The sequence below is a fragment of the Pseudophryne corroboree genome, chromosome 1 (assembly GCF_028390025.1).
Source record: "Pseudophryne corroboree isolate aPseCor3 chromosome 1, aPseCor3.hap2, whole genome shotgun sequence".
NCBI lineage: Eukaryota > Metazoa > Chordata > Amphibia > Anura > Myobatrachidae > Pseudophryne > Pseudophryne corroboree.
The window spans coordinates 780,200,088-780,212,467 of NC_086444.1; the positions used below are offsets into that span (position 1 = coordinate 780,200,088).

Below are 12,380 nucleotides of genomic sequence, written 5' to 3' on the forward strand. Positions count from 1 at the left end.
TTGTCAGGAATCTGTGGCTGTTAATACTGTAATCTTGTTTTCTGGATGGCTTTTCCTCTTTGTGGCTACATAACAGATTTTTGTGTTTTTTTTTTGTATTAAAAATCAATTATTAATCAGTTCTTTCAACCCTTGTCAAGAATCCTTTGATTTAAACAGAGTACTCTTTTATGGCCTTAGTGGCTGCAAAACAGATGAATTCTGGGAGATTGTACGCACTACTAATAGTCCTTCATGGAGTCATACAGTTTATTAATCTGCCATCCTGTCTGTCACTGCAGTGTGGCAATGTTTCATAGATGTGATATAGTCTTTTAAACTGCAGTGTGATTGTGCCACTGCTCTGTTGCTTAGCTTAGCCAGCCAGCCTTTGACCAATATTGGTAAACAATTTTGCGAACTATGATGAGGTCAAAATTGAATGGAAATGAATGATATTGCGGTTAATAACCATAGGAACAAAAACATGCCCAAATAACATAATTTTACCTGTTTTTGGCAATTTTATTAAAAAAAACATTAAAAAAATGAAGATGAATACAGATCCAAAACACATGGCGCACATCTCTAAAACATACTGCACCTTTTTCCTTTGCGCAGAAGTTCAAATCCTTTATTTATTTCAATAAAAGGCAATTTGTGAGAGATCAGTCTATCCAAAGAAAACTTGCCTTTCATCATATCTGAAACTAGTTGAGGAATACTATCTTTACTCTTATAACCTGGAAATAAAACAATAAAAAGTTAATTTGTGAAGCTGAAACAAAATGTATCCACAGTGCAGTTTAAATTTTTTGTTAAGTGTCACCCATTATCTTGGGAAATCAATACAAAATTGGGAAAACAAATGCAAAAGATAGACCTTTGTACAACAAATTCAAAAAACAGTTCAGAAAGCCATAGCTACTGTACGTAATATGGATGTTGTTGCATGTATGATGGGTAGAGAAAAGCTCAGAGATAAAGCATCGGTTGCGGGGAATCTAGGGCATAAATAGCATAACAGCAAGAGTTACATCAGGGGGAGTAAAGAGGAGCAGTAGTAGACAAGCAGAAGAGGAGTGAAATGCTAGTGATGGCTACTGACCATCAATGGGGAACAACCATTGACCTTTTACCACTAATGGCAGAAATATGATTGTTCTCCACTATTGGTGGCAACATTTTTTTGAAGTTAAGATTTAGAACTATCTTGGCAGAGATTACAAGGCCCTCAATTCTTGGAGCAAATATGAGCCTTTAATGTATCTTAACTATAAGAGAGACTATCTTACAATTATGTCACCTGAACTGATACAATATAGCATTTGCAAATGACCAATTTATAAGGTTTATATAATATTATCTGAGGAGTAAGAAAGCACCTTTACAAGATATCTTGATGTTATGGGTAGATGGATATATTAACATTTGCATACAATGCATGCCCAATTTTTATTTGCATGTTTCACAGAAGGTTTCTGTTTTCAGACTGATGGATCTCTCATGGCCATTGCTCATTACAGCTGCCAGGGAATCCTTGAGACAAGGTTATGGAGGATATGTATCTTGGTTGGACCTCCCATTAGTGTATGCTGGGCTGAACTTTGACCCATGGAGTCTTTTCTGTGCCTGCCACTGGATGGATTTGGATAAACACTTCATAGAGTGGTAACATTTATCCCAGAAGACATACTAGGGTTTTGGGGTCCCAGTTGGACCTCCCGTTGGTGTATGCTGTTCAAAACCTTGACCAAGAGAGACAGTTCTGAGCATTCTACTGGATGTATTTTGAGGAAAACTTCACAGAGGGGTAACATTGGATCCCAGGCGACATACTAGAGGGTTAGGGAACTGTTTGTCCCACCTGTTGGCATACACTGGGCAGAACTCTGACAGTGAGACTTTTTACTAATTAAAACTGTAGTGAACTGTAATAACTGACAGAAATGACCATAATTCTATGACCTGAAATAATTGACTAAAATATCTACTAATCAATTAAATAAAATAACTGAGAGTAATAGAGGTGGGAAGACAAGATTGTTGTGTACCTAAAAGCCTTGTAAAAGCAACATTAATAACATAAGGAAAACTTCAAACCCATCTTGCAATGGAAAAGTGAACAGAAAGAGAAGCTGGGGATCAGGGCTACTGGCTACACCACAAAAACATTGCCAACTTAATAATTGGAAAATGTAAAACTGGGCAATGACGGGTTCTTAAGCTTTAGGCTTCTGCAATATACACACACACAAACACACACACACACACACACACACACACACACACATATATATATATATGTATATATATATACCAGAATGGAGGTGCGGCACTCGCGGCATTATTAACGGACATACAGCGGTCACGTATTTGTAGTAATGTTTCAGTGCTGGGGCACTGAAACGTTACTACAAATATGTGACCGCTGTATGTCCGTTATTAATGCCACGAGTGCCGCACCTCCATTCTTGTAAAAAGTTATATATTTGAGGGCACCAGCTGATTTATGACCTATTGCTTTGGGAGTGCCATTCTCTCTACCATATTTATATATATATATAAATATATATATATATATATATATATATATATATATTTATATATGTACCAGCCTGTTGGCTTGTTTGATGCTGCTATGACTGATTAAAGCACTTTATATTGAAGAAATTGGTGAGTGCCTATACCTTGTGAATTATATATATATGTGTATATATGTGTATATATATTTGAGTATGTGTGTGTATATATATATTTGAGTATTATTTATATATATATATATATATATATATATATATATATATATATATATATATATATGTACAAAAAGAAAATCCAGCACTCACCGTCGCAAGCTCACTTATTTTCTGTATATATACATACAGACGTAGTCATGCTCTTCTTTGCTACAACATGGCTTGCTGTGTCTGTTTGCAGCTGGTGATTGTTAGGAATTAATTGCACAATTGCTGGCTGCAAATAGTCGCAATAGTGGCAGCCTGGCATGCTATGAAGCAAGCCATGTTTCACCATGTTGCATCGCTCAAGCTGTGTTGGTGACTGTCTCCCATAAGTTAGTTAGCAGGTGAGCTTTAAACATGGAAACATATTTTCAATTTTTGCTGATGTGATAGCAGTGGCCAGGTGTTTAAAAGTTTAGGCAATAGAGTAGGACTTGCAGTGAGATGGGGCACCTTGATGTTGGGCTGCAAGCTTAAATGCATTGTACAATCCAAGCACTAAAACCCCATAATTTACTTAAGTACTGATAAATTGAGATGTGTGAGCTTACTAAGGTGAGTGTTGGGCTCTCTGTATAATATATATATATATATATATATATATATATATATATACAACTATATATATATATATATATATACACACAACTATATAAATATATATATACAGGTTGAGTATCCCTTATCCAAAATGCTTGGGACCAGAGGTATTTTGGATATGGGATTTTTCCGTATTTTGGAATAATTGCATACCATAGTGAGATATCATGGTGATGGGACCTAAATCTAAGCACAGAATGCATTTATGTTACATATACACCTTATACACACAGCCTGAAGGTAATTTTAGCTAATATTTTTTATAACTTTGTGTATTAAACAAAGTGTGTGTACATTCACACAATTCATTTATGTTTCATATACACCTTATATACACAGCCTGAAGGTCATTTAATACAATATTTTTAATAACTTTGTGTATTAAACAAAGTTTGTGTACATTGAGCCATCAAAAAACAAAGGTTTCACTATCTCACTCTCACTCAAAAAAGTCCGTATTTCGGAATATTCTGTATTTCGGAATATTTGGATATGGGATACTCAACCTGTATATTAATTTATATAACTACTAAATACACTATTTATAGAAAGCATACTGTACTACAGTTTGTGGGAAATGGCAACCTTAATTCACTTGTGAATATTATTAACATTTTCTTATCTCTTCCATCTCAGGGGGGATTCACATTTTTTTTTTTTTTTGGGGGGGGGGGGGGCATTTCTTTATTCATTGAGCCACTCTATTGGGTGTGCATTCTATGAATTAGTTGGGGAAGCATGGGATGTGCTGGGATGGTTCTCCTCCTATATGGTGCTGCACATATTTGTAGTTATCTGCACTGGGAGCACATGGGTAGTGCCAGATTAAGGTCCAAATGGGCCTGGAGCTGAAATTTCCAAAGGGTCTATTATGCGCTGCTGCTGGGGGTGTGACTAATGATGTGGGGGCATGACCAGTGGTGTGGGGGAGTGGTCTGCATCAATGGGCTGTGGCTAGTGCCTTCCTTCAATCACCTTAATTGCCTCTGTGCATCCATTAACCCATCTCTCCCCAATTCATTATCAATCCCTTCTCACAGTAGCTATTAGTACATTCATCCACCCTATCAGCTTCTATAAAGCTCCCACACACAGCAGCATCCATTACTACACACAATGCAGAAGCTCTTACTACACACACTCAGCATCCGTTACCACACTCACACAGCAGCACCTCTTACTACACACACTGCAGAACCCCTTACTACACTCACATGCTGCACCTTACTACACACACCGCAGCACCCGTTGCTACACTTACAGCAGCACCTATTACTACACACGGCAGCACCCGTTAACTACCCCCACCTAGGACTAATTACATTCATTAATCAATTTCAACATCCCAGTGCCCAGTAACACATTCACCTCCTCACACAACCACCTAAATACACACACAAAATTGAGACACGCCCACAACCAGTGGCGGAACTACCACCAGTGCAAGCGGTGCCTTGCACGGGGGCCCGCCACTGTCAAGGAGCTCAAAGCCAGCGCGGCATGTAAAAAGTCAAACTGACTCATTACATGCCGCCTGCCGCTGTATGCTGTGGTCCAAAGGAGTGGAGCAGCAGGAACGCAGCCACGGGGAGAAGGAGGAGGAGGGAGAGGGACTCGGGAGCCGCAGCAGCGCAGTGTAATTGGTGGTGGAGCTGCTGCAGCTGTCCCTCTCCTTCCACATAGGCTGGCCACCTATGTGGAGTGGCGGCCAGCCTATGTGGAAGGAGAGTAACAGCTGCAGCGGTGCCGCCACTAATTACACTGTACTGCTGCGGCTCCTGTCCCGAGTCCCCCTCCTTCCCTGCCTGCCCGGGATCATCATCTGCAGGATTGCTTGCACCGATCTGCCTGACTGTCTGAGCCAGTGGAGACAGTAAATATAATCTATTCTTTCTGTCTGTCTGTCTATCGTAATGTGTAAAAAAGGGGACGCTGTCTGCCGTAATGTGTAAAAAGGGTACACTGTCTGCCTTAAGGTATAAAAAAGGGGATGCTGTCTGCTGTAATGTGTAAAAAAGGGACGATGTCTGCCGTAATGTGCAAAAGGTGGACTCTGTCAGCGGTAATGTGTGAAAAGGGGATGCTGTCTGTCGTAATGTGTAAAAAGGGGACTCTGTAAGTGTAAAAGGGGCTCTACCTGGTGTAGTGGTGCTACTGTGTGGTGCAATTTGAATAATGGAGACTACTGTGCGCCGTTAAATGAATTGGTATTATTTTGTGACCACGCCCCTTCCCCATGAAGCCATGCCCCTATATTTTTGGCGCGTGGCTGCAGCACGCACTGCTCTTGTTTTACATAAAGGGGGGGGCGCTGATGCCGTTTCTTGCACACAGCGCTAAAATGTCTAGATATGGCACTGTTGCTAGGTATCCATTTTCCTGGCCCTGAGCAGGTTCCCCTCACCAGATCCTCTCCAGGGTTGAGGGGGAGGACTTGGACGGGATGAAGAGGGGGGAGTGCAAAACATTTTGTTGCACCTGGGCCCACCGCTCGCTAGTCTTGCCACTGCCCACAACTACCACCACACATTTACACACACACACACACACACACACACACACACACACACACAACTACCACCATATACAGTATATATATATATATATATATATACACACACACATATACACACCACCACATACACACACACACACACACACACACACACACACACACACACACACACATACAGTAAACACATCACATGTACACACACAGTGCACACTACACACACATAAAGTACACACACCCCCACCCCCACATATACAAACACACAGAACACACTATACACACATACAGTATATACACACACAGTACACCCCCACCCCCACAAAGTGCACACCCCCACATTTATACACACAGTACACACTAAAAAGGCATCTAGTATACACACATATAGCGCACACACACTACACATACAGTGTACAAACACAGTACACACACATACAGTATACACACACAAACTGTACAGTATGCACACATACAGTATACACGCAGTACACAAACCACACATACAGTACACACACATACAGTATACACATCACACATACAGTATACACACACAGTACACACACATACAGTACACACACATGCAGTACACACACACCACACATACAGTATACACACACATACAGAACACACACACACCCCACTTACAGTACACACACTACACATACCGTATGCACACTTCACATACAGTACACACACAGTACATTCACGCACACACACACACACACACTGTACATACACATACAGTACACATGCATACAGTACACACACCACATATACAGTATAGTACACACACATACAGTATACACACACACAGTACACACACACACACACACACACACACACACACACACACACACCACACATACATTATACATACACACACTAATTGATGCCACTAAACAAGAAGCCATTAAACTTACCAGGCTTCCTGCATCAGAAGCAGCTACCGGTGCAGCCTGGGGGACTGAGTGAGAGGCTCAGGACCCTGAGTGTAGAAGAGACTGGAGGTGAGGGGTGGCCACCACACTGCCTGCATGGATCTCAGGTGAGAGTGCTGGAGTCAGAGGAGGAGATGCATGGGAGAAAGGATGGGCACTGGCAGTCTGTGACAAGAATTATTTTTTGCCTGTCACTGCTGTGACTCCTATGGGCTTATTTTCAGTGGGGGGCCTAGAGCTGCAGCTCCATCCACCCATTGTTAATCCAGCCATTGTTAACTTGATTTTAGAGGTCAAGAGAGAATTTTGCGAGTTGAAGGCCATTGGCCTGGTGAGGTGATTGTGGCCTGGAGATAACACCTCAGCAAGTGTGGAGGGCCCAGAGCAAAGGTGTCTGCATAATGATTCATGCTGACATTTCTCAGTTTGGAAGTTGTGTTATATAGTATCCTCATTTAAAGTTTGACTGTGGGTAGCTTTACTAGGGTGCATCTGAGCAAGGAGGGTTTGATGGAATTGTTTTGCATTTTGTCAGCTTTATGGTTAATGGGGTGCTGCATTATCCATGGGCATCTTTGTGATGGCAGAAAAGTATCATCGTCAGTGGATGCATGTGGCACAGGAGCTGATTGTAGAGTATGCCAGTGTCACAACCCAAGAGGGAGTGCTTTGAGTGGTACTAGTACTGGCACTATCTCTGACTGCTTTTGGTGTCACTTGAATGTGCAGCTGATTGATGTATCACCATTCCTCTTTTTCCAATTTACCAAAATATATTGTGGTAATTATCGTTTGCCAAACCCAAGTGTCTGTGTGGTGATCTCAGGTTAAAATGTTATTTGCTGTTAAGACATAATTGCAAATAGTGGAGCCTCAGCCGAGATTTGGCTTTATCACAATTGATAGGGCTTGATAAATGAACACTAATATATTTAACTATAAAAAGTCTCTATCAAGCTTTTAATAATATATTTTGTATTTCTAATAAATTATTAAAAACATAAAAAACTGTATATAAGTATCAATAAAAAATAAATTCCTTGTTATACAGCCTTGTATACAGTATATACAAAACAATTATCTCCCTGTTTATATATCTTCAACCAGATTATTTTACATTCAGGTGATTTCAAGTGACATTGAACAACACAACTATTCAAGTTTCACATCATTTGCACAGATGTTATTTATTGTCAATTACACAACCCTTTGCACACATTACATCATATTACATAAACACCCCAATCATTTGCATTCAATATTGTACAGGTCATATTCCTGAAAACTGTACAGATGCAACTGTCATCTGCAGTATGAAATTCAGCTATGGGTATGCACAAGCGTCACTGCCTTATCACCAGTTACTGTGCCCTGCCCCTGTCTCCTAGTATATGATGAGCAGTTGGGGATTTCTATTGCACAAGAACTTATTGATAATACTTATTTAGGTACCCCAAATGAAAGTGTATTTGTTAGTGGTATATCTAACCAGGGATGCTGCCTCAGACCAATATTGTATATGGAGAAACAAGGAAAGGAAAAGGTGTTCAAATTGTTCCATTAAATTCATGTCTCAGAAAGGTGACATATTGGTTAAAAAAGTAATAAAATGAATGAAAAGAAAAAAAATATTTGTGTATTAAAAATGTAAGTGTGTCCAATTTTTATTTGTCTCTTTCATTATTATTGCTCAACTTCACTATACTGTAGTTTTTATCTAAATATCCTATTGGGAATGATTATTAGAATAAATTATTAGGGATTGTTAGATAAGATATTTTCTATAATTTTAGGGGAATAGACAGTAATTGACTATATTAGCTAAGTGTATATCACGGGTACTTAATGTGGTTAAGTATAGCTATTAGTACCAGGGATAAGGTTATTGTTGAGCAATTAATGGTCCTGCTAGTGTAAATAATGTACACTATTTATTGAACTTAGTAAGCAGATACTGGGGGTGAGGCTCACTGTAGAATGTCCGTTGTTATTACCAATAAGTTTTATTTTAATATATTTTGGGTGAATAAATTATCACCTATACAGTGAGTTAACTCTATATGATAACCACTGTTGCTTTCAATCAGTGACTTGGTAACCAGTTACTCTAATTTCTACTAATTCTGTTTAGATCAATTTTAGCAGTATTATACTCCATGTTCCATTATTATATTCAACATGCACCAGAATATTATGTACTGTGTTTTATTATTCCATACCAGGCACTGGAGAGAGGTCTCACTATTTATATGCCTGTTAGAACTATCCAATTCTTCAGGATCTGAACAATGTTTATCATTCCAACTGCTGTAGTAGAACTCAACTGACACCTGTGAATTCATTGAATTCATTACCATTGTACATGTCTGCAGATAGCTAGACATGTTTATTAGTTCTTTGTTCAAACACTGGAGCAATTGCTCACTATGAAATATCTGTTATTTGTATACTTGTAAACACGGTCACTATATCATGTCAGGTGTAAAAATTAAGCTTGTGGATTTATATTGTTTCCACTGACTCGATACAGTTGTTACAATTCAAAGCATAAATGTATCAACAAGCGTAAGTTTTACTCAGACTCTGGAAGGTCTATTTACTATAAGGTGTCTCTTTGTGGTGTCAATTTAAGAAACAGTTGCAACTTTTAAATTTGCCTGTTTCTTGCACAAAGCTCCTATGTATCTATACAGTATATCTGCATGCATGTATGTTTGAGTTTTGACTGTACTGTAGCTTGTGTATGTTATGCCAAAATTTAAAATGGAAAGTACAAGCCATCTTGTGGTATATCTCTATCATATTTGCTGTGATAAGGTCAGGACATTTTTGTTAAGTGCAAAAACAATTTTGTAATTTTTGTCAGTTGCGATTATAATTCACCTTTACATACCTCCAAGAAAAGCACCTTTTATAGTACGTCCTGAGAGAACCAGCATTGGATCAAATGAGAGCTTTGCTTGTGAATCAGCCAATCCAACAATAACTGTAATACCAGCACTGAAGTGACTAGACTGAAGTGCTGAAACCTGTATAAAGACACATGCAGAGAATAGAAGAAAGGGTTTGATTCTTGCTTCAGTTTATAATGATACATTCACTAGCAGCAGCTTCTGCAAGCAATGCTTAAAGCAATGAAAGCAGGAATGATATTAATTGTAAAAAAAATTGCAGGTCATTCTATTTTTATGATCATTATACAAAAAATTATTATTTATACATACAGGTTTATAGGCAGTCTTATGGTATAGAATGCAAAGGAAAAGGGAGAGGGGGGCTGTCCTAAAGAAAATGAGCAGAGAACCAGTAGAATATGCCACAATTATTGCTATAGCTAGGGGACAATGGGGGTAATTCAGAGTTGATCGCAGCAGCAAATTTGTTAGCACTTGGGCAAAACCATGTGCACTGCAGGTGTGGCAGATATAACATGTGCAGAGAGAGTTAGATTTGGGTGGGTTATTTTGTTTCTGTGTAGGGTAAACAGGCTGCTTTATTTTTACACTGCAATTCAGATTTAAGTTTGAACACACCCCACCCAAATCTAATGCTCTCTGCACATGTTATATCTGCCCCCCCCCCCCCCCCCACCTGCAGTGCAGATGGTTTTGCCCAACTACTAACAAAATTTCAGCTGCGATCAACTCTGAATTAGGCCCTAAGGACCTAAAGAATAAAGCAATATTCTAAATGTCACCTAGGGGGAAGGCAGAATGATTATCTTTAAAAGTAGCAGAGTTCTTAAAGTTTACCCAGAAGAACCAAGTCTCTCTGACGGCCTCATACGTATCATCTGCAGAAGTCATAACATTGTCCATGTCCATGAAGAAGTCTGGAGGAGAGGAGGAGCACCAGTGAACCAGAATAATGGATTTGGGAGCATTATTCAAGTTGCACAAATGAGAGGTCTTAAATTTTGATATAAACATTGATGACAGATGAAAGAGCAAAAAGAAGGATCAGATGTAATTGTTTCCCCATGAAGTTTGCTAAGAATTGGATCACATTGTTCCAGAAGGGTCTGATAGTGGGATATTGCCATCATATGTAAAATGGGGTACCAAGAGCCAAAGAACATCTCCAATAGACATTGGAAACACCAATATGAATCTTACATAAAGTATCGGAGCACCAGTACCATCTGAAAAAGGAATTTATATTGGATTCCCACCACGCAAGCACTATGTGAGCTAGCGTGGACTAGTTGGAAGATGTTTTCCCATTTGTCCTCCTTCAACTCCGCACCAATGACCATTCTCAAGTTTAAATTAATTGTGGCAGAGCAAAACCAGTTTCTGTTAAGAGGATTTGTACAAAAGGGAGAAGGTGTGACTCAGGGCACAAGGGCTTAGATACAGTATACAGTACAAAGGGAGTAAGATCTCTACATAGAACATGGTAGAGCATGCAGTGTGTGTAATAAATGACAAATCTACAAGTATCTCCACTCCTCAACATGGGCGATGCTCCACTTGGCACAGATATCACTGAAGGAAATTATACCACTCACACCCCCCAGCTGTCCAAACAAAAAGACACCTGCCGTGCAACAGTGATGGAATGCCCTGAAGCCTGAGCCTGGTGGAAATTGGTCATTTGAGAGAAAGGATACAAGAGGGGAGGCTGCCGATGAGTCAGAATATTTGTTTTTGAGAGATTTCCAGCAGGAAAGGACAAGAGCAATGGTCAGATGTGAACATTTAGGAAGAATGGGAATCCATGGGTCTATACATATAAAAAGTCCAATATATAGAGTCAAGAAGTAGAATCAATTATGAATAACTCCTGTTGCACTGTAGGCTCCAAGGATTCAATAAATACTCCAATTTACTAGAGCACCTCTGTCACGATCCAGGTAATTCCTTATCAGTATTTACCTTCCAATTGCCTCCTGAGACTGTCCCAGTGTTCCAAGCCTGGATTCCATCTGCACTGTCTGTGTGCAGCACGCTGCATCTCTGTCTCTAATCTCTTTACTGTGATTCTGGCAGCATCAGGGTTAAGTTTCACATGCAAGTTACAAACAATCTTTCCCTCCAAAAGCTAACATGGGCGCAGCCATGTTTTCCTAATCACATGTTACCTTTCAGCCTATCAGCTGCACTCTGCTCTCAGCCTGATTACCCAGCAGCTGCACTCTGGTCTCTGGTTAATCAGCCAGCCAATCCCTGTTTCCCAGCTGGTATAAATATCTTGTTCCTGGGGTGGAAAGAGGTCAGTGCTTCAATTGTCTACAGTGATTCCAGTGTGCAGTTCTTCCATGGACTTTCTCTGCTGTACAGCCTGACTCTGCAGTGTCTCATCATTGCGCCCTGTGACTGGCAGTTACCCGAGACCGGCTTCCAGCTTCTAGCGGTGCTCTGCCCTGCCAGTAACCATCGGTGTTCCGTCATCGATCCCAAGTCTCCATCGGTGTTCCGCCATCGATCCCAAGTCTCCATCGGTGTTCCGCCATCGATCCCAAGTTACCATCGGTGCTCCGCCATCGATCCCCAGTAACCATCGGTGCTCCGCCATCGATCCCAAGTCTCCATCGGTGTTCCGCCATCGATCCCAAGTCTCCATCGGTGTTCCGCCATCGATCCCAAGTCTCCATCGGTGTTCCGC

At 40.2% G+C, this 12,380-nt stretch overlaps 1 protein-coding gene across 1 annotated transcript in view; it reads right to left on the reverse strand.

The window, feature by feature from the left end:
* The window catches only part of LOC134910183 (alcohol dehydrogenase 1-like), a 209,285-nt gene that overhangs the window by 20,741 nt on the left and 176,164 nt on the right, over positions 1-12,380 (reverse strand). Inside the window, exons 7-8 of the mRNA XM_063917926.1 lie at positions 9,667-9,802; positions 584-722 (exon numbers count right to left, since the gene is read on the reverse strand). Of these exons, the coding sequence (XP_063773996.1) occupies positions 584-722; positions 9,667-9,802 (275 nt within the window). The remainder of the gene's footprint in view (positions 1-583; positions 723-9,666; positions 9,803-12,380) is intronic.